This window comes from Prosopis cineraria, unplaced genomic scaffold (genome assembly GCF_029017545.1).
Source record: "Prosopis cineraria cultivar Desert tree isolate PC_DT_omini unplaced genomic scaffold, ASM2901754v1 PC1, whole genome shotgun sequence".
NCBI classification, from domain to species: Eukaryota; Viridiplantae; Streptophyta; class Magnoliopsida; order Fabales; family Fabaceae; genus Prosopis; species Prosopis cineraria.
This window is the reverse complement of record NW_026555332.1, coordinates 52,297,795-52,322,180: the sequence shown is the minus strand read 5'-3', so window position 1 is coordinate 52,322,180 and position 24,386 is coordinate 52,297,795. Positions and strand designations below refer to the sequence as shown.

Sequence of the window (24,386 nt, the reverse complement as noted above, 5' to 3'; positions counted from 1 at the left end):
ATTTCTTCACTTTTAAAGTTTCCAAATTGTAACACCTAGATTAAGTTCCAATTATATGAGACACTTGAGGATGAAGTTTTAAGATTTTTAATCATCCAGTCTTTTAGCTCCAAAGCAAAGAAATTAACATATTGATTATAGGGTAACAACTTACTCCATACCTAACGGGCATAAGTATAGTCTCTTAAAATATGCAAAACATCTTTTGCTGTCTCACATCAAGAACACAAAGGAGAACACCCGATCTATGAAGAGGGCTACTTATTTGTTAGAAGTCTATTATGATAAGAAAGCCAAATGAAAAGACGGATTCTCTAGACCCCTTTCCATTTCTAGATTAATTTAAAAATTGGATCAAACAAATCTGGAGGTGGTTTTTGAATCATAAAATAAGCACTTTTCAAAGTGAAAGACCTATTAGGGGTGCCATTCTAAAGCATAATATCATTACCAGCAAACTATGAAGGGGTCATAGTAGAGATAAGTTTAGAAAGAACTTATTAGACACAATGAGAGATGGGGAAATAAAATAACAAGTGCAAAAATGTGTCCATTCTATAACCTTAGACTTTGATTCCTCTATAGAAAGTAGTTTGTCACCATGTCTTTGATTTTTTTTTATCTAGAAACAGCCACTGGTCCTCAAAGAAAAAAATAGATTCTCTATCCCTGAGTTGTCATCTAGTTCCCCCCTCAACAAAAATCTTTATGTTGGTAAATAAACTTCCATAAAGGAGAATCTATTTTAGTAGAATTCAACAGATTCTCCTTGGATCTAAGCATATATTTTTTTTACAGTAGCTCAACCCAAAATTTTTTATTACCAAAAATAAGATTCTAAGCAAGCTTTGTTAATTGAGGAGATTTTTTTAAATCCAAGGCCTCCATAGGTTTTAAGAAGTGATACCTTTTTACAGCTAATAAGATGAAAACCCTTAGAATGTGAGCTTTCCCAAGTGAAATCCCTCTGTTCTATCTCAATACAGATAAAGACATGAACTTTAGCAACTTGTATGGGGTACAAACGGATTGTACTTAACACTGATTTACTCAGAATAACTCTTCTTGTTGTAGAAAGACAATTTGACTTCTAGCTTGTAAGTCTAGTCTTCACTCTCTCAATAATATAGAAAAATTTATTTCTAGTCCATCTGTTGCTCATGTAACATCCTCAATTTCAAACTAGATTAAATAAGCATAATTAAATTAATTAAGTGTATTAGTAAGATGTGTAGCCAAAGGGGTTCAATGGGCGTGTTTGGTTTCAATTCCAACGCTAAACGTAGGTCCGAAGGAGAATCAAGTCATCCAAAAATGAAAGAGAAAGAAATTCTAAAAAGGAAGATTATGTGTCACACATCACGACTTATGGATAAGCCGCCATGGTGCATGTATGGCAACATGCCTAGGGAGAGGCTCTCTGTGCACGGCGATGCATAGTTACTTTTCTGTTGTAATAAGGTTGTAAAATTAATGCAATAGAGAAGAGAACAATGAAGAAATGAGGGAGAGGCAAAAGAGTAGTATTAGGGCTTGAAGAATCTGAGTATTAAAAATATTTTAAACTCTTGAACATTAAAAGAAAGCTTCTTACACTTAAACCTTTCTCTTTTTTTTTTTTACTTTCTTGATGGTAAAAGTTAGGGTTTGATTGACAATGGTAATTGTTAATCTATAGGTGCTATGAGTCTAAATTCATTGATTTAAATAGAATTAAGGGGAGTAGATTGAGCTAAGTAAATTTGATATTTATGATTATTTGGTGATTAGTGGTTGAAGGACATTAAATGTCTAAAAATCCTCAAAAATATGTTGGCTAGGAATAATGTGGTCCCATTAATAATCATTAAAGAGCTCAATGATGTTAATGAGAGTTTAAGAAAGCTAAGAAATCTTATAGGTGCTTTTATATGAGTCAAGAATGAATCTTGAGCATTAAAAAGTGTTGAAGTATTAGTAAAAATTAGCCCAAATATGGATATTGATGATTTGTATTATAAATTCTTGTAGAGTGATTGTTATTGGCACCATTCTAGCTTTTTGGATGCTTTGAAAGTGAGTATTTAAAGAGTAAAATTTTTAACCTCTCAAAGATTTGAGGCAACCAGGAGAATTCTATTCTATACTTTTATGTGTTAATTAGTTTGTTAAATAATATTTGATGATCGAATTATGCAAGATTGATTGAAATGAAAATGTGGCTTGTTTTGTTTGAAAAGCCAACTATAAAGTAGTTATTTAATTTAGTCTGATGATTATGAAAATATGAGGTTTAATAAATTTGAGCAATGTGAGTTCAAGGATTTGAGATATATATGGTACAAAGAAATCAAAATTGTAAAATTCAATGAAAATGTGTTTATGAGGACTTCCATGATGTGTGAGATAATGGAGTTCCATGATTGATTGAAATTTTAGAGTACAACAATTGTGAATGGGCATAGTACATCGATTGTAAAATTAAGAAGTTCAATGATTTATGTATTATAGAGTTCAATATAAAGTTAAATTGAGGAGTTCGATGAATATGAAGGGTTCAATGATTGAATTATATGTGATTTTTATGTATGGGATGTGTACGATGATGTGTTTGGGTATGCATGGCAATGAGAAATTGCATGCCTCAAAATATTGCATAATATATATATTGTATGATCTTAAAAGGCGGGAGTTCACCTAAGAAGAGGAGTAAAAAATAAAATTCACATGATATGGCTCCCATCCGAGGAATGGCTTGCCTAGATTGATTGTACATTTATTGTCCCACTAGTTCAACGAGAGACTCGAACCTAACTAGCTATCCAATTGTTCAATGAAGAAGCTAGTTTAGAGAAATATGGCACCCTATAGTATGAGAAATGGGGAAAACTGTGTTTCACAAGTGAGTTAGGTGAGCCTTGGCTGAGTAATCCCTTCATAAGTGTTTAAGTTAGGGAAATCATAGATTATAGACTATTCCATTATGTTATAGCTCACGGTTTCATGTCAAAGAAATAAGGAGGATATAAGGGAGGTGCGATCATACATATAGTGAGTAAAGGCACATAGTTGTCTGTATTGTGTTCTTAATGATGAATATCATGAGTTGAATTTTATTCCATTTTGACTATATGTTATTGAGTGTGTGATAAACTCTCTTTTATATTAAAATTGTTAAAAAGCATTATTTCATGCAAATTGAGCCATTATGCCTAGTAAAATGAATTTATGCTCTTGAATGCTTAATATGTCTTAGAAATTAATTGTCTTTGCCACTTGCATTTAAATTAATTGACATATATTAGTATGAGTTAGTTGGATCTTAGTTACTGAGTGGTTGTACTCATCCCACTATCTTTAACATTACAAGGACTAGCTCAAAAGGATTGAATAAAGAAAAACACTCAGAGGTTTAAGACTGCAATCATATTTAGTATTCCTCTTTATTTTTTAGTCACTATGTGTATTTAATAATTTAAATTGTCAACTAGGATTGATTCATTTTTGTTCTTACTTGCATTATATGTTCTATGAGTTGTAAGTATATTTTGGGCCTTAAGGAATGAGTTGATGATATGTGTTATTTGTGTAAGGGCCAAAATACTAATGCAAGTAAGAGTTGAATATATTATGGGTTGATTATGTATTACTAGATGAAAATGTGCTTAAACTCTCCTTTATTGTGTTTTAAGTAAAGGGGTTGAATATTTAAATTTTGACCTATAAGTGTTTAATATGATATGGCGCATTACACAAATTGGTTTTAATGTTTTACATGTGGCCTAATTGGTATCAAAGGCTATTGGCTTTTAGTAAATGAATTGGACACTTAATTTTATAAAAATTGTTAGGAAAGTGTGAGTCTTGAAAAGAGTGTTTAATTTTTGATTGTACAACAATTTGGTCATGAGACCAAAGCATTAGTTAGAGCTCGAAAAGAATTTTTTGTAAACATCTAGTTCGTATCAATCGAATGTCAGATGGAAGATTAGTATGAGTAGAAATTTGCCTCAAAAGCTATCAAATTGACAGTAGAATTTATTATCAAAAATCAAGCAAATGCGCTATGGCGCATGGCACGGAGGCGAACACGCTACATTGCATGCCCTTAAATTTTGCATAATTGTTTTGTTTTCAATCGTTCTTACAAATGTACTTATATTCAAAATGATTCCATGTTTTTGCATATATGTAAACTCTAATTTATCTACTTTAAAGACTTTGAACGTGAATTTTAGTTTTGTAAACTTGGAATCATAACTTTTTCCACCACTTGCAACTTGGCATTATACTAATTGTCTTGATTCAATCTCTTTAATAATTGAGATTTAGAGTTAATTAGGGTTAGTAAAAGAAGGACATTACAACTTGAGACAGGGAAGCTTAGATATTTACCTATTTTCATAGTGATTTTCATTCCTGCTATTCTTTTAATCTTACCCTTCAATTCAGCACTAACATTTTTGAAGAAGAAAAGTGAAGATTTTGACAAATTTACTTTTTCTCTTAAAACAGAGCAAAAAAATCTTTTAAGCATTCATCATAATAGAGGCTTATTTCTTTATAGCCTTACCAAATAGAAGTAAATAATCATCAAACATCAGATGGGAAATCAAAGGGCGTTGCTTGGTAATATGAGTGGGTTGTCATTGGCCAGCCTCAACGACAACATTAATTAGGTGGGATAGTCTATCCATACACAAAACAAATAAAAAAGGTGAAATTGGGTCTCTTTTTCGAAGACCTCTCTAAGGGGGAAAACATATTGGTTCTTATTTCACAAAACATTATAAGAGACAGTGGTGATACAATTCATCAATATATATTTAGTATATATTTAAAAAGTGATATTTTGATATAAGAGACAGTGGTGACAAACTCTCTTCTATATTAAAATTGTTAAAAAGCCTTATTTCATGCAAATTGAGCCATTATGCCTGGTAAAATGAATTTATGCTCTTGAATGCTTAATATGTATTGGAAATTAATTGTCTTTGCTACTTGCATTTAAATTAATTGACATGCATTAATATGAGTTAGTTGGACCATAGTTACTGAGTGGTTGTACTCATCCTACTATCTTTAACATTACAAGGAATAGCTCAAAAGGATTGAATAGAGAAAAGTACTCAGAGGCTTAAGACTGCAATTTTATTTAGTATTCCTCTTTATTTTTTAGTCATTATATGTATTTAATAATTTAAATTGCCAACTAGGTTTGATTCATTTTTTGTTCTTACTTGTATTATATGTTCTATGAGTTGTGAGTATATTTTGGACCCTAAGGAATGAGTTGATGATATGTGTTATTTGTGTAAGGGCTAAAATACTAATGTAAGTAAGATTGAATATATTATTGGTTGATTATGTAGTAGTACTAGATGAAAATGTGCTTAAACTCCCCTCTATTGTGTTTTTAAGTGAAGGGGTTGAATATTGAAATTGTGACCTATAAGTGTTTAATATGATATGGTACATTGCACAAGTTAGTTTTGGTGTTTTACATGTGGTCTAATTGGTATCAAAGGCTATTGGCTTTTGGTAAATGAATTGGACACTTAATTTTGTAAAAATTGTTGGGAAAGTATGAGTCTTGAAAAGAGTGTTCAATTTTTTATTGTACAACAATTTGGTCATGAGACCAAAGCATTAGTTAGAGCTCGAAAATAGCTTTTTGTAGACACCTAATTCGCATCAATCGAATGTCGGATGGAAGATTGGTGTGAGTAGAAATTTGCCTCAAAAGCTATCAAATTGACAGTAGAATTTACTATCAAAAATCAAGCAAATGTGCTATAGTGCATGGCACAGAGGCGAACACGCTGCAGTGCACGCCCTTAAATTTTGCATAACTGTTTTGTTTTCAATCGTTTTTGCAAATGTACTCATATTCAAAATGATTCCATTTTAGTTTTGTAAACTTGGAATCATAACTTTTTCCACCACTTGCAACTTGGCATTATACTAATTATCTTGATTCAATCTCTTTAATAATTGAGATTTAGAGTTAATCAGGATTAGTAAAAGAAGGACATTACAACTTGAGACAGGGAAGCTTAGATATTTACCTATTTTCGTAGAGATTTTCATTCTTGCTATTCTTTTAATCTTACCCTTCAATTCAACACTAATATTTTTGGAGAAGAAAAGTGAAGATTTTGACAAATTTACTTTTTCTCCTAAAGCAAAGCAAAAAAATCTTTTAAGCATTCATCATAATAGAGGCTTATTTCTTTATAGCCTTACCAAATAGAAGTAAATAATCATCAAACATCAAATGGGAAATCAAAGGGCGTTGCTTGGTAATATGAGTGGGTTGTCATTGGCCAGCCTCGACGACAACATTAATTAGGTGGGATAGTCTATCCATGCACAAAACAAACAAAAAGGGTAAAATTGGGTCTCTTTTTCGAAGACCTCTCTAGGGGGGAAAACATATTGGTTTCCATTTCACAAAACATTATAAGAGACAGTGGTGATACAATTCATGATTAAGGAGATAAAATCAGAACTCATATCAGCTTCAATCAGGACTTGTTGGAGGAAATTCCACCTTATGAGATCACATGCCACGCTGGATTGAAAGTTTGGCTTTTTCTCTTTCTTCTGGCCCTTCAGAAGATGGGCATATGCACCACGCACAATAATTGGGGCTGGGTGATCTTCTAGTGGCCCAATAAGGCTCAGTTTACTAAAACGAGAGTTTACCGCCTGATCCAAATCAAATCAAACCTTAATTATTTGTAATTTTTTTACGTGAATAATATTTTAAATTTAATCTATTAAATAAACAAAGAGATAAAATATGAAGAGAGGGAGACAAAAAGAATGAAATTTACATTCAACATTTCATATATACAAGCATAAATACCGCCGAAAGGGGCAGGGGCATCAGGTGAGGGCACCTTCTATATTTTTTTGGTTCCCGAAGAAGACATCTCCTCGCCTGTAATTTGCATCTGTATTATCGTCAGAACTTGAATTGAGGCACATGCATGCTATCCTCTGATTATCATTAATTATAGTATTCCAATGTGAGCTCCATATTATCAGACACGCATTATTCCTACTTCACAGTCATAAATCTACTTGTGTATTTAATTTTTTTTTAATAATTTTATACAAGCTAATTAATTCCTTTTGAAATAAGCATTCATGATTAGGTTGTCTTCCCAAATGGCACCAACGAGATGCCAATTGCCAACCACGTGCAGCCTCTCATACATGACAAAATGTGTGCTACAACAATTGAAAACCCATGCCCGCCGCCATGCATTTTGTTTTTAATCTATTCAAAATTTCAACTGTGTGTTTAAAGAACGTTTGTATGTATAGATATTAACAGATTAAATTAATTGACAATAAGGACCTCACGGGATGAAGGGTGTGAGGTTATAATCTTATATTAAATAATCAGTCTTCATTAATTGTCAAACGGCTCTCACGCACGGGATTAAGTTAATATTCACGGCTGCCTGAGACACCCTCCCCGGCCATCTATTTGGAGCGTGATCGAATTCGACCATTTGCGCCCACATATATGGCGCCCACAAGGGTGTGGTCCGTGTGTGGATTGTCACACAGTATCATATTTAAGGATGAAAATAGGTTAAATTAAGTTAATTTTTCATTAAATAGATTTAAACTTGTTTGATAAATTAGAAGTATGAATTTAGCCCACAGTTTGTATAAAATAATTTTTTTTTATGGCTCAAGCATGAGTTTACTTAAAACTTGAACACATTAGTTTTAAACATCTCAAACATACTTTAGGATTATTAAAGTCTACAATATATAATTTAATTTATCAATTATAATGTATAATAATTGAGAGGGTTGCTTGCACCTAAATTGTAAATTTGAAGGCTCAAACTTAACTCAACCTAATCAGTTTTAAAGTAATTTAAAATGAATATTCATGAAGCCTTATTCACTAATTTAAAATTGAGTCTAGGCTATTATCTCCACACTCCACCCATAATGCTTAAATTATGAAAGTAGGAGAAGTATTATGATAGAGGAAGTATTTCCTAAATTTAAGGAAAGTGGCAATTATGAAATTTGGGTACCAAGTCAGGATCATTTATTCTCTCATCAAAGCATCGTTATCATCAACAAACTACTAGTTAAATTCTCAAACTCACATTTGTTGCTTTATTTTTTCTTTTATCGTGTAGTTTTAGTATTTACTTTTCTGTTATATGGCTGGCATATCTTGCCACTTTTTTTTTAATTAATGTATCTTTGCTTTCTTGTATTTACATTAATTTTTTTCACTTTACATTTTTGCATTCAAATAAACTGTGGTAAAGTAGTTTGAATTTCCGTGTTTGATTAAAAGTCAAGATCTTTTATTCTTTTGAGACCCCACGTCTTTGACACATCTTATGATGTCCTCTTTTTCACCAAACAAAGACTTACCAACTATAATACAATATAAAAATAAAGTAGCAATATTAAAATTAATATAACTCTGATCTAATTAAAAACATAACTATAAATAAAAAATAAATTGATTAAATATTAAATAGTGAAATTAATACTTTCTCTGAGGTTGGATGTTAAAAAATATAATTATTAATCTTTTAAAATATAATCATTATCTTTTTATAATGTTTCTATTGAATAAATTACTTTTATATTTATTTAAAATGATAAGATATTTTAAGATCGATTCAAATAAGTCTGATCTAGGTAAGTTCATCCTGAATTATTAACTTTTCCCACTCCAAAAAAAAACCCCTTTTATTTTTTTTTTAAAATTTATCATTTGGAAGATGTTGACCCTCCACTTTGACCGCACGCCATTTGCCGCCCCTCTTCTGATTCACGCGCCAGTTGGACCCCACCTGCCCTCACTTTTGTCTGCTCCTGCCCTTTCAATCATTTCTTTCTCTTAGTCCTAGCGGTTTCATTTCTTTTTTTGTATCCATCATTAATTCTAACTCTGCTGCTTCGCATTTCAGTTCGCTAATACGTCCATAAAAAAAATGTTAAATTCCTCATAATTCTAAGAGTGTTTCTTATTTATTTATTTTTTAATTAATTAAGTATGCACACCACCCGACAGAACACAAGTGCCATTTTCTTATACGTGACCTAAAAACCGCGTTCCATGATTAAGATGCCCCTCGATCAATGATTTCCAAATAAAGAAAATATAACTATACATGTCGAATTTAAATCCTCTGAATTTAATATTCATAAATTTATGTAAATTTTTTCTTTTTAAAGAAAGAAAAAAGTTTGCTAAAAAAATTAAAGAAAGAAAAAGAGAAAATTTTATATTTTATAAAAAAGGGTAAAATAAATAAAAATTATAAAAAAAAAAGAAACTTCACCTAAATTTACTCATTGAAACTTGAGAGAATTTCATGTGACTTTGTTGCCGCAAGCTAAAATTCTAGAAATCTTAACAATACTGGTAGCTGCAGGGCAAACAAAATACGTACGTAGCTTCATAGAATTGCAAAGACGCGCCAAGGTTCGTCCACAAAACCATGCCTTTTTTATATTCCCTTGTTCACCCTCACGTTTGACTACTGAGAGTTCGTGCCACCTTCCACTCTCTCTATATATACCCTCCCCGTTCCCCATCCTCCCCACACACTAAACCCACACTATAAGCTCTCACAAATCATACACATACTCTCGCGCAGCCAAACACCATGAACATCTCTTCCATTCTCTTCTTCCTCTTCCTTCTTCCCTGTGCCTTTGCCGACCTCAGGGTTGGCTTCTACGCCAATTCCTGCCCTTCTGCCGAGACCATTGTCCGTCAGATTGTGCAGAAGAGTTTTAAGAGCGACAGATCCATTACCGCCGCCCTCCTTCGCATGCACTTCCATGATTGCTTTGTTCGAGTAAGACCTTTAACCATCCCTATCCTCGCATTAACCCACACTTCTTGTCTTTTCCCCGTTAATGCTGACGAGATACTAATGCATGGATATTGACACTATGGTTTCAGGGATGTGACGCCTCCATTCTAATAGATCCCAAGGGGGGAAAGGGATCGGAGAAACAGGCGGGACCCAATGCATCGGTTCGAGGATATGAGGTGATCGACGAGATAAAGAGTGCCTTGGAAAAAGCTTGTCCTTCCACAGTTTCGTGTGCAGATATCATAACACTGGCCACCAGGGACTCCGTGGCTCTGGCGGGAGGGCCCAGATACAACGTTTCCACGGGGCGGCGAGATGGCCTGGTGTCTAATCCCAACGAAGTCAATCTGCCCGGACCTTCCTTCTCGGTGTCACAGGCGCTCCAATCGTTCAGAGACAAGGATTGACGATGAATGAAATGGTGACTCTTTTGGGAGCTCACACGGTGGGCTTCACCCACTGCAGCTTTGTTCAGGGCCGACTGTCCAGCTTCGGGTCCCGTGATCCTGCCATGGACTCTGCTTTGGATTCTAAGCTGGGCAGAACGTGCGGGTCATCGAGCAGGCCGGCGAGAAACGACCCTCGTGTGTTCTTGGACCAGAACACGTCCTTCGTTTTCGACAACGAGTACTATAACCAGATCATGAAGAAGAGAGGAGTGCTTAAGATCGATCAGAACTTGGCTGACGATGCATCGTCCAGAGGCATTGTTTCGGGTTTTGCGGCCAACGGGGGTAGCTTTATGCAGAGTTTTGCGAATGCCGTGGTCAAGATGGGAAGCATTGATGTTTTGGTTGGAAACGCCGGAGATATCAGGAAGAATTGCAGGGCTTTTAATCAATGATTTCTGGATTCGTTTTTTTCGGAGAGCGCCGTGGTTTATTAATTATTATTTTGAATATCGGATTTTTATTTGAGTATGTAGTTAATTTTATATATTTGATATACTTTTGTTTTATCAAATCAGGTGAACTTTAATGTATTAATATTAATAATATTAATGATAAGAATTTATTATAATTATAGAATAGATAATTTACACACATATATCTTGATTTAATTAAAAAAATATCTTAAATATACAAGAGTTAAGTGTATAAGTTTTTGTCTTTTTATTTCTTATCCGTCTCTTCTGTTGATTCAACATGTAATAAAAAGAATTCCTAATATGCCAACGGATAGAGAAGCTAATTCTATTGATTGTTCTCGATTAATAATTAAAAACTGTATTTTGATTTGGGTTTGATTAGCTCGCTTTGTCTCTCTTGCCACGGTTCCTGGCGAGACCACATGCAACTGTATCATTTGTCTTTCCTTCTGACTTTCTTCGATTATCTACAGATTGATAATTTAATAAAATTATCCGATCATGTGTGCATTACATTGCGTGCCAGCTTGAATATTTTAAAACAAAAATCACTCGCAATTATCATATGAGCAAGTTAAATATAATGTTTTTTCATAAAATTATAAAAATACTTTAAAATTCCATGTCCTTTGCTGAAATTATCAATTGTAGTAACACTAGATAATTATTAATTATTACTACTTAATTGTAAACAAAACAAATTTACTAAAATCTGTCCAGCAATAATCGATAATTTTAATATAGTAAATTAATAAATGTAGATAAACAAATTTAAGGTAACTTTATAATTTCACAAATTTTTATCTAATAACCTATGCGGGAATTTAGAGTAATTTTTTATTTTTTAAAAAAGTCTAATTTTTAGTTGTGTGTAAAGAAGTAACCCTTGAAACCTAGCAAAGACTCCCTCGATGTTGAGCATTTCGATGCATATGTAATGTTAATGTTACTCCCTCCGTTTAAAAATATAAAATATTTTTAATTAAATCTCACTTCTCAATAAAGTAGTTACCTACTTTTTAATTAATTCTATCTTTTCATACTTACTCCTATCAAACACTATACAATAAATATAAAATTATTATTAATAGAAGTACTTTTGAAAAAAAAGCAATGATTACACATCAAAAGATTAAAAATGCCTTATATTTTTTAACATCTAACTCTTCATAAAATGTGTTACATTTTTTAACAAAGGAAGTAATTATTAAATTTTTAACAGAAATTGCCATATCAGATTAATATTAGAACTTTCATTAGGTCATGTTTGTTATGCATGAAAGGAGTTTATAGAAAAATTATACAATATTTTATTTTAGTTTTTTAATTTTATAAAGTTTATTTTCAATCCTTTAATTCTAATATTATTAGTTTCATTTCAAAAAAATTTTACATTGTACTTTTAAATATTGACAAAATATTTTAAATATTGACTTATTAAATTTATTATTTTAAAGTTACAATGAATGGCACAAAGAATAATCATTTACAATTAACATTGTTAGGGTTAAATGACTAAATTATAATTTATAAAATTAAAATATTATACAAAGTTAGATAATCAAAAGTATACTTTAGTATTATTGAAAAATGATTGTCTCAGCTTAGATTTAGCAGTGAACCATCCAAAATTAAATTATTTGATTGTTCAAATTTGATATTCAAAAAAATAAAGGGAAAATAATCCTTATTTTTTTTAATCATTGATATTGATTTAGTCTCAAAATTTTAGCCCATTACATATAATTCAATCATTACAGTCTCAAAATTTTTAACATAATAAATGTGTGAATTGACTAGCTTGACATGCTTATGATGAAAATTTTGATACTACAATTTTTGACAAATCATTCTTTGAGTGCAAAAATTTTATGGTTTCTAACATGACTTAATAACTCTTTCTTGCATGGTTTTCTATGATCTTGTATTTAAAAAAATCATTATAGTTTATTAAATTGAAAAAATAGAAGAACGGAGTTGTTTCTAACAAAAACAACTATAAAAATTAAGTTATCTCGAATTAATAAATCATAAAATCAGTAATTTCATGTCGAAACAATCCAAAAATAACGATAATTTTATTCGGTGAGTGAAATTTTTTTAAAATAATTTAATTTTTGAAAAGACAGTGGACAGGGTTAATATTTAATAAAATAATAACTTTACTAATGAATTTGAATTTTTACTTATCAAAGATCCTTTTAAAAAATAAAATTTTTTGAGGAATCCTTTATTAATATTCTCATCAAGTAAAAGGCATCAACATGTATTTTCTTGCATGATCCACGCAGGTAGGTGTTGCCCATAGAACTTGAAGGATAAAATGATTTGGCAGGATGGACAACTATTGAAGTCAGCTTCTGGAACTAATTATCTTCCATAACGCAAGCCGATGACCAATTTTCTTCCCCAGCCGAGAATATTTACATCTCAACTGGTGCGATCTCTTGAGTCATCAGCGTCGTCGTCGACGTTAATTTCTGAAACAGCGGAAAAGAGAAGTAGTAGAAGAACAAGGTCAAACCAACGTGGCCAAACCTATTTGATTTCCAAGTGCTTGCCTGAAACATAACAACAATTTTGAAGCAGCGGAGCTTGACGGACGTCGTCCATCCCCCTGATCACGTAGAAATTAGTGTCGCATGTGGGTTGCATTTCTGGACCTTTCCATTTCTCACCCTAAAATCATGATACGTAAACGGATAAGGTCACCAGCTCAAATCTAGTCGGTCGTCTCGTCCCCCCGTTTCATAAGCAAGAAAGATTCCGCCAAATGAGCTTGGGCCGTCGGGACTTGTTCACTAGCCCAATAACGAGCAGGCCGTGATGACTCATCATTCATCAATTCAGGGACAAGGGCCCAATTTCTGTATTGAAAACATCCGTCACTTTTCTCTTGTGAAATGCCCTACATTTTTATTGGATTCAAATCATTCGAAGTTTGAGATTGGGGAATTTCTGTATAGTTTTTTTTTAAACAAAAAAAAAATAGAGTGAAGGTTTTATATTTTATAATAAATAATAAAATGTCAGGAAATATTAAAAAAACTTTACCTAAATTCACCAATCGTAACATTAGAGGATTTACATCCCATTTTATTCTTCCACCCATGACTTCTTACCTGTGCCATCCATCATTTACCACCCCAATTTTTTTTTTTTTTACTTTTCGATATCCCTTTCCGTGGAGGTGGAGGTGCATTCTGCGGGGAAAAATAATGTTGCCATCGATGCTTGCCTTTTTAAACCCTTGTTTGAAAAAAAATATAAATTTCACAAACAAAAGTAAATACTCCCTCTGTCTCAAATTATATAACACTTTTGAAGGAGTTTTTTCATTTTAAAATATAAGACATTTTGAATAATTAAGGTTTCATTAAATGTATCAATTTGAATATTACCCTTTTTCTTTCTATAATTAATTTATATCTCTTTTCTTTTCAATATATTAAATGATGGACATTTTTTGAAAGTTTACATTTTTATTTTGAAAAGATAAAGTTGTTAAATATATTTAATAAGATTTATTGATATGTGAGATTTTATTTAAAAGTGTCTTATAATTTAGGACAGAAGGAATAATTTGTATGAGTTAGTAGTATGTAAAATTATACTCACTCCATCCCAAATTATAAGACATTTTTAAATAAAATCTCACAAACCAATAACCCTCATTAAATACACTAACAACTTTATTTTTTTAAAATAAAAATGTAAATTTTTAAAAATATCCTTCATTTAATAACTTTAAATTCACACTTAATTAGTATTAAACAGTGATAGAAATGGTAATATTAGAATAAACATATTTAATGAAACTTTAATTTTTTTTTAAATATCTTATATTTTAAGATGGCAGATCTTCTCCAAAAATATCTTATAATTTAAGATAGAGGGAATAACTTACTCCCTCCATTAAAAAATGTAAGGCATTTTTAACTGAATCTTACCTCCTAATAAAGTAATTACCTACTTTTCAACTAACTCTATCTTTTCATATTTAACCATTTTAAATACCCTGCAATAAACATAAAGTCATTATCAATAGGGGTACTTTTTTTTTAAAAAAAAGGTAATGATTACGCCTCGAAAGATTAAAAATGCCTTATATTTTTGAACATCTAACTCTTAAAAAAATACTTTATATTTTTGAACAGAGAGAGTATTACTTTTATAGATAATATTTGTGTTGAGCGAAAGTTGGTTATATGCCATCTAGTTTGTGTTGTTTATCATTATTCGTAATATTCATGGCTATAATTTCACATGAAGTGCTGTTTACATGAAAGGAGAAGGAACAAGGAAAAACAAAAGGCGTGTAAGGTGGGGTCATGGAGGTGGGAGGAATTGAGAGAGGGAAGGGGCCAAAGGTATGGCTTGGAGGGTAGTGAGGGTTTTGTAGTTTATAGAATGCAGTACGAGAAGCACGAGAGGCTGTCACTCACAGTTTACAGTGCTCTCAGTCCACAGCCCAACAGTGTAGATTCCGATGGCTTTGGCTTCTTTTATGTATATTATATGGCACAATGAGTGGACATTTCCCAGTCGGTAACAGCTCTCACTTTTCCGTTTTTGGCAAAACTCCAAACGCTCCTCCATTTGCCCTCTCTCCGGTCCCTTGCAAGTCCCTCACTGTTTCTTCTTTCTTTGACGAGTTCCTATACTCATCAAAACATGACACTGCCTCCAAATCTCTTGTTCTTCTTTTGGGGCACATCCATTCAGCATTTCCCGTGTTCGAATGCCCCATCTTCCGCCTCTTAACTCGGCCTCCCTATTATGTCCACAGAAGCTTCTCATCTGCCTACCTCTATCACTATATATAGCCATTCACTCATTATTGTAATTGTATTTGGCATGCAATCACACACACAATAATGCTCTGCTCTCGCCTCAGTGAGAACTTTATAAAACTCTGAAGCATATTTCACATACTCCCAACGCATACAACAATGCCATTTTCATTTACCCCTTGGCACAGTTCGCTTGCTCGCTCATGTGGCTACGTATAGAAGCGCTTCTAACTTGAAGAAAAGACTACAATATAATTTAATTAGGCTTATAATTTGTCACTTCTCTCTCTTGATAACCTAGCATCCATGCAGCAATAACAACAACAAGCCTTATCGGCTTATCTCATTAGTTGGGGTCGAACAACCTAGCTTCTATACACACACATATCCTTAAGATTAATTTTTCTGGCACGCACATCAAATTCTTCTGATAACTCAAGTCACGTTAGTTAATTAGTGTCTCTGTGTGTGTGTGTGTTGGGAACCGCCTCACCAAGAAAAGAACTTAAGACCAGCGCCGAGGTAAAAAGCCACATAATTAACTACTGAAATAGCTGACATTCTTCATTTATACATAATAAGAAAAATATTATATTGCATATGATTTTATCCGGATAGACGACGAACACCGTGTGGGTTTTCCGAAAATGGAACAAAGAGAAATCACCGAAAGATTGGCCTGCATGCTTATTTACACAGAAAAGCAGGCGAACAGCAGAATTTTATTTACAGAGTGTCAGATGGCTTACATCATTGTAAAAACTATACAACAAGCAGCGACAGCAGAAGAAGCAAATAACTTGAATATTGTGAATATACATATATATACATGTAATGCACAGAAAACTGCAAGGTTGGTGGAACCTAGAAGCCTTCGAGGGTTAAGCCAACCTTTGATGACCCTCTGGTTTAATATAAAAAGGGGGTGTGCAGAGAGAGACAGAGGCACTGTAAGAGGAGTGTGTTCGCATTAGCGTCACCGGTAATAAATTATTGCACGGTTTCTCGACCCACCCTTTGGATTTTTGCTCTTTTTTTAATTAGTTTTTCAGATTATTTTTGCTTCCTCCTTCACTCCTTCCCAGCTTTCCATGCATATCTTCACATGCACTTGCCTTGCCCAAAACCCTAATCCCATCCCCTCCTCTTGTATTTTTGCCCAAAACCTTCCTGGTTCCTTCTCTCGCTCCACCCCATCGCCCAACTTCTTACATTCTTTTAATCTTCAGACATCTAGTGGTGAATGCGATACAGTACACTCAGATTAATTTAAATTTGCGTTCTCAAAGAAGAAAGGAGTTACTGACTCTGACCACGGAATGTAAGTTACTTGGTCAAAGGCAATCTTCCCCGAATTTGAGCCTTCTCAATATCTTTAATCAGCCATCTCCTCATGCACTGAATATTCTAGAGTTTTACTGTCACAAACGCGTTACACTTTTGAACAATATATATATATATATATTCCTTCGAGCTTGTTATCGCACAAATTAAGGATGTCACCATTGAATAATGTGAGTGCGGGGGTTACAAGTGGGACTAGTTCTTGACAATTTACGAGGATGTAAGACCGTTTATAATATATTTACCTGATGGGTCTGTCACTCAAATTATACAAGTAGCCTCGCTCGATTCAAATAAAGCTTAAACTCAGTCAAGTCTAAGCCTTCTGCATTTTTACATGTCAATGATGTATGGGAATGAGTCATCCGTTATCTATTATATATGGCCGCATTAATTAATTAAGCTGTCAATATACGGTAGTATTGCATGGCTAAAATACAATTGAATTGAAGAAAGGAAATTATTTCGCATACTCGAAAATTTGTCCCACTTACAGAAATCAATACAAGAAATATGAAGCCCTATTCAGTAATGCTTTATCCAGATGAAGTACTGATGTATCAATTTGGGGCTTTAGATAAGGATGGAGGAAACACTAGAAAAAGGAGTAATCCTATAGATCTTTTCCAGCAACATTAGGTCATCCATGAGACATGAGCAACGTTGTGGCCGGAACAGTGTTGGATGCCAGAAAGATCTGGTGAGAGTATATAAGTAGACTAACATACATCATAAACCCAAATTTATCATTTATATTTTATACCTCTTTCTGATTCCACACACACACACACACACACACACACACACACGGAACTATTTACATCAAATAAACCATGTGGTTGTTAATCTTCTTCACATTGGAAGTACTATATGTTTATGAACACATTTTATATACCATATTTATTATCAAAAATTTAAATTATAATTATCCAAAATAATATATAAGGTCTATTATTTGCTTTAGATGGCTACAATATATGATTATTGTTTAAAAAATCCAAAATATATAATACCGGTTTCCACAGACAGCGTGGATTTTGAGGGAAAATCAAGTTACTTGAAGCGAAGTATATGACAGCATTATTTTCTCTTTACTTTCTCCAGAGGACTGTTCTCTGGTAAATAGTGATGAGATTTCCACGCCCCACTGTGCCCTTCTTCTCGCTTCAAGTGGCTGTCCTGAATAAGATTACTTGTCCTGATCAATAAGATTATGCATCTTTTCAAACAACGAAACTAAACATGATTAAGTGAGTTTGAACATATTATCACCTAATCTCGTCATGGTATAAACCGGCATTGCGGAGTTGAATAACATTTTCCTTCAAGCGTGTGCGTTATCATTATATTAGCTTAAATTATAAAAGACAAGGGAAAAAAATGCCCGGACCTTTTCAAATATCAATGATTCATGACCAATGCAAGACCTTAGACCATCGTTGAGAAGCAAGGGAGTTTCTCATTGAACGCGGGTCTTGGGGAGTTCCATATGTTTCAAAAGGAAAAAGCAATTAATATATATTAAATTAAGGATAAAAATCATGCTCCACTCGTATTGTCCGACCTTTTATAATATGTAAAAAGCAGAATATCAACCCTTACCAATAAACACGTGTCAATTTAACTGGCGTCATCAGCTGCCACCGTGCTCTTTATAGGTGACGCGAACAATATAATACATACATACATAAATGACTGGAGACGCTTTTAGATTGTAGATTAATCAGCGACCTTCATACTGCAAATTAATTAAATTGAGTATGTATATATACCTACAATAAAGAGTAAAAAATCCATCATTTTGATAGGGAGAACATGATAATAAGGGTGAATATAAAGAGGATGGCAGAAGAAGGGCGGTAAGGTAATTTGAGAGGGGTGAATTAGCATTTGTGTAGTTGGTTGAGTGTACAGGAAGGAGGAGGAGTGGAGCTCATTTACAAGATTGCAAATATAATAAAGAAAGGAGAGCATGTTGGGAATATAAATAGAGATCGAGCAAAAGCATATAATATATAATTTGCCTAGGTTTCAGCTGCAGAGAGATATCTTAATAGATTGAAGTACCCTGTTGTACATTGGAATGGAAGATCAAGGTGAGGGGCAACAGGAGGCCAATACTCCGAACCAGGGCTTGGAGAGGAGCGAGCCGGTGAGGTCAAGGTGGACTCCAAAGCCTGAGCAAATCCTCATCCTTGAGTCCATCTTCAACAGTGGCATGGTCAATCCCCCCAAGGAAGAAACCATCCGCATCAGAAAGCTCCTCGAGAAGTTCGGTTCAGTCGGCGATGCCAACGTCTTCTACTGGTTCCAGAACCGCCGCTCCAGATCCCGCCGCCGCCAGCGCCAGATGCAGGCCTCCCTCGAGCAGAGAAACCAGCTCCAGCCCCAGCTCGGCGGTGCAATTCCTTACGATCATCAACCTCACGCCACCTCCTCTTCTGATCCGCAACATCTTCCTCCTGTCGCTACTGTGCCTTTTGCTGCTCCTTCTCCGACTTTCCCTGATCTCTCCGGCTCCTCGTCTTCTACTAGCGGCATGCTTGGTGGCCAAGAAGCCCTCGATGGTCTCTTCTCGGTGGCTTCTCAAATCGGTTTTCCCGAATTTGACCACTCTTCGGCTCTATACCCTCCTCCGACTCATGCTTCCACCTTCAACTATCATTCCGGTAATTATTTCATGTTTGTGCATGTTTCTTGATCAGGTTCATCCAAACAGCCCCTTTTTTATTTGTTTAACGATGTATGTTAATTAATATAAATACTCTTCTTTCCCTAACTCGGTTAAATAATTCTGTCTTGAGCCTTGCTTCTATCCATTATAAAACAACCCGCTTAATTTTAGGCCTTCCTAAAGAATACTGCGGGAATCTTTGATAATCACTATCATTGAGTATGCAGTGTTCATTTATTTTGATTTAATAGTTTTTTGGCATATAAAAAGGTTCAACTGTGCTTGGTCTGATTAGGTTTAAAGGCTTACAGAATAAAGTTGCAACTTTTTCGTGACTTGACACTTCTTTTGCCTTAAAGTTGTAAAATCTTTCCGTGAAAAAAACACCGACTGAATTTCCGGTTTCAGTTTCCATTTCTGCCTTTCAATTTCCCCTTCCCCTAGTCGAGTTTCCTTCCTACCTTCTTTGCAAAGATTTCCAGACCGTGCGAGATTTCTTGGTAATTAATTGGTAATTCCTTACATGTCGTCGCCAATTAACAGGAATCTTGAAATGCTCACGATACACACGCACAATTTTTTGCTTAAAACGAGCCGTCTTGATCTATATAGTTTATTAATTTTTTGCTTATTTGAGATGTCAGTTGGCCCAAAAAAATTGCACAAAGCAGAAACTCAAGGTATCTGCTGAATATTTAGAGATCAAACACCTGCTCTAATTTTTCTGTGATATATATATATATATATATATCGTTATTGTTTAATTATTGGTGGGGGCTGAGGACGCTGCAATTTCAGGGCTCGTCACAGTGTTTATCAATGGAGTGGCAACAGAAGTTCCGAGGGGGCCATTGGACATAAAAACAATGTTTGGACAAGATTTAGTGTTAGTTCATTCCTCCGGAGTGCCACTTCCCACCAATGAGTTTGGTTTCCTGATGCAGAGCTTGCAGCATGGCGAAAGCTACTTTCTGGTAATTATCGCATCTCCAACTTATATTTATCTTCACTCCTCACATTGGAGAGTTTCCTCCACTCTCTCTAAAAAATCAATTCGTCTGCAGGTTTCAAAGCCGACATAATTAAATATGAACACAAGCAACTAGCAGCCATGGGAGCTTCCTTTTATACGTGTTTCTCCAAATTCAATTTCCTTTGTCTGCAATCCCTTTTTCTTTTCTTTTTAAAAACCCCCTCCCCCGATAATCACCCCCCAAAAAGATTCAGAGATCTTTATCTGTGGTTCAAATAATGGAGCTCTATTATGTGATTACAGTCTACAGAAGTCCATATCGACATCGTCACATACATATAGTTTTTAGACCTCTCTCTCTCTATATATCCATTCATCTATATATATAGAAACACCCATTCCAGAGATGAAAGCAAGATGTGGAAATATGTAGTTATATTCAATTTGCCTCTCACAATTAGTTTTTAACTATACATCAGTTATGACTGATAAGATTATTAATTAAAATAATTATTATATTGTTGTGGCATTTAATAAAGACGTCATGACATGGTGGGACCAGAAAAGTAATAAATTCAAGCGGTCAAAATTGTTGGAGAGATTCTGGCAGAGCTCAATACATGGTGTTCCCATTGTGTTTCTTCAAATAATAGAGTACAATGTTAATTTACTTAATAGTAACGTATCGGGTTTTAAAAAAAAATAAAATAAAATGATGGCGAACAGTAGTGAGAAATGTTAATACTTAAACAGATACAGAAGGAAAATGTAACCCGTAAAAGCGAAAAACAGAATATTCAAAGTGGTTACACGCACACGCTAACGCGATCGAGTATGTCTATCTTTTCCCGCATCAATTCCCTTCTCAATGAGCAAAACCAGGCAAAGGTCGACATATATGAACCTTCGGTTTAAGAAGACCACGTTTCAGTTCATTGAACCTTCGGTTTTAATTATCATTTTAAAAAAGAGGGCCAAGATTTATTAATTACTACATAGTAGTAAGAGAAATAAACTAACCTATGTAAAGGGAAAACTAAGAGAAATCGGGAAGGAGAGTTGCTTAAATCTTCTACAACTTAATTAATAATAATGTTCGTCCCAACGCTTCCTCTCGAAATGATTTCAATTACTGAACTTTCATCTATATTATCCTGGTTAATTGATGGGGACTAGGACTGTTACAAAATTACCGAACTCAACCAAGCGCAATCAGCTGGAAAATTAAGCATGTTATGAAATAAATTGTATATAATTTGGCCCCTTCAAGATAACTTCAAAAAAAAAAAAGGGTGGAATGAGGTTTGGCAACAGTCAAAAGGCCTCAAACCGTTCTGACATGATAAAAAAATTACATAAAATTAGATTGAACCAACCGAATCATTCAATTCTAGATGACAATTGAAACAAGGGAATGATGTTGCATGTAGTTTATTTGTCAACTTGAATATAGCGGCGACAATGACGAGGCTCTATAAAGCAAATGAAGCTGTTGGTTGAATTTCTACTATTCAGTGCAGGAGCAACGAAACAGGTATAGCTGCCTGGCTTCCAATTATTACCGCAGATATCTTAATTACGGTCATATACGGTGTTCATCATTCTAATGAAAAGCAGGATGATGGTTAAGATGAAGAATATACGGTTTGGAATTAATTAGCGAGACGCTTAAAATTAGTAGCTTAATTGAGAATATGATGGGAGTGCATGGGCAATGGTGGCTGTACGTGGATTCTTGAGTGGGAGGGGGAATTGAAATGTAAATATATTCTCTGAAGATTGGTCCCCACACCGACCAATATAACCAATGCAAATCAGACGGATGTTTGTAACAGATTTCTTGGATTCTTTTCGGAGTTTTGTAATAACCTCAGCAGAACATTGAGGGAGGGCACACTTACATAGAAATACCATGTGAGATATCTAAGTCTTTCGGTTGTCATGTCAATAAAAATTATGAATATTTGCATCCCTATGTTAGATTCTGTGCATACTTGAGGTGATTATTTAAATGGAGAGTATAGATTTTGTTGACCAGAAAGCAGCTGGATTTGCCCATCATTAATTAATTTCAAAAGCCTAAACTTCGCTGTACATTTTTTTTTCCCTCTCTGAATCATATTCCAGCTTGGATTACTTTCGTTCAATGTGAAACTTAGTGGATTCCGTTCCATCCTCCGGCCCTTTTTTGTATTCCAAGAATTATTCATGCTATCAATATGTGTGTCTTGAACACAATTTAATATGACATTGGGATGATAGTTTGTCTTCATAATTGTTGAGCGTACATGACCTCGCGCGCGAGCTTTCGGGGTGTTGAGCATTTAGTGCTGACCATGTTTTGGAGTCGAGAGTTGTACAGGCAGTGTTGTGAGTCATACTACTTAAAATGACTCTGGATGGGTCAGGTTTTCAGTTCAACACATTAGGTGTATGTATGTATGTATATATATATATATACATATATAGCTCAACAAAGGGGAGGAAGAAGGAAAAACTTTATAAATGTCCCGTTGTTTCGACTTGGCAGGGGCACCCAGGGACTGTTTATCTTTGTTAAAAATGCTAAAACTAATTTTAGCCTACCCATTATATGATGTTGTTTTGCATTTTGGCCTCCCATAGGTTCAGTCAGATCCGTCCCTGAGGGACCCGGTTATAAATTTGTTATCACACCCCTATCACTATACACCCACAAGCAACAAGTGAAAACAATAAATCAGACGATATAAAATTGATTCTCAATTAGAACGTAACTATAAAACGAAAGAATCGATGTATTAGCTAGATGAATTAAAACGAAATAATGAGTGAATATGTGACTACTTTTCGGGGATACTAAGGATGATACTTGAAATTAAAAGAATATAAATGGTGGTATTTAGCAAAATCCTCATATTTTCTTAATACCCCCTCCTACAAATTATACACGAGACTTAATTAAGTTGAGTTGGTGCCGTGGACAAATTATGTCACATAACAAGAAAGCATATGGGTGGGTGGCGCAATACCCTTGAGATTAATCCCGTGAAAATTATCTGTTCGTGGCTTAATGCTCTGAATATATAATAATTGCTTTTGACTCTGTCTTAATTAGCCCCTCGCTGTCTTTTATGCTTTGTGTTTGCTTATGTATATACATATCCATGTATACATGCATGAGTGTAGGACTATTACATCCTCTGTGTCATCAGTTCCTACCCGAAAAACATGATAGCCTTCACAGCAGCCTCGCTCACATCGAAAGAGTTGTCTCCAGATCTAAAAAACATATAGTTAGAGAAGATCATATACCATGGAGGAGGCTTAGCCCGGCTGATGTTTGGACTTGAACAGATCGAAGGAGGAGGAGCAGATTGGAGAAGGGGCGAACGGACTGGGGCAACACAGACCTTGTTCGACGATGGTCGGAGATTGCAGCCGATGGGCTTGGATCAAAGACAACGGACAATGACTAGATCAAAGGTGGGAGGAGGATGGCACACATAAAGGATCACAACGAGAGAGTTTGATTGGAAGATAGGAAGATACATGGTTTAAATTAAGGGCAATGTTGGTAGATAGAAATTTCTATTAGCTAATAAATAATTGTAACGGTAAAAATGATGTAAAGAAGCCATCCATGAGAGCTTAATTTAAAACGTGGTTACAGCTAAAATAATTGATTTTGAGTAAATGGAGGTGTTTGGGTATTTTTTTTACCCAAAATAATCCATTATTTTGGGAATCCAAACAAGCACTTTCTTCTGGTGAGAACCAGAGCTAGCAAAATAGATTGAGTTCATATAAGCCCTAAAATGACTAGGGTCGAGTCACTAAATTAGATGATGAAAATGAATTTCTACTTAAAGAGGGCTAGCTCTTTTAAGTT

The 24,386-nt window shown here is 34.3% G+C and overlaps 2 protein-coding genes across 2 annotated transcripts; both read left to right on the top strand.

The window, feature by feature from the left end:
* Positions 1–9,576: 9,576 nt before the first annotated feature.
* Positions 9,577–10,883, top strand: LOC129307235 (peroxidase 44-like). The gene is given in 3 exon segments (XM_054948134.1): positions 9,577–9,842; positions 9,950–10,253; positions 10,256–10,883. Coding segments are annotated over 3 exon segments (951 nt in total). The 5' UTR covers positions 9,577–9,647; the 3' UTR covers positions 10,708–10,883.
* Positions 10,884–18,916: 8,033 nt separating this feature from the next.
* On the top strand, positions 18,917–20,913 carry LOC129297292 (WUSCHEL-related homeobox 11-like). The gene is made up of 3 exons (XM_054935670.1): positions 18,917–19,537; positions 20,341–20,516; positions 20,607–20,913. The coding sequence occupies exons 1-3, from the start codon at positions 18,952–18,954 to the stop codon at positions 20,622–20,624; spliced, it is 780 nt and encodes a 259-aa protein (XP_054791645.1). The 5' UTR covers positions 18,917–18,951; the 3' UTR covers positions 20,625–20,913.
* Positions 20,914–24,386: the final 3,473 nt, after the last annotated feature.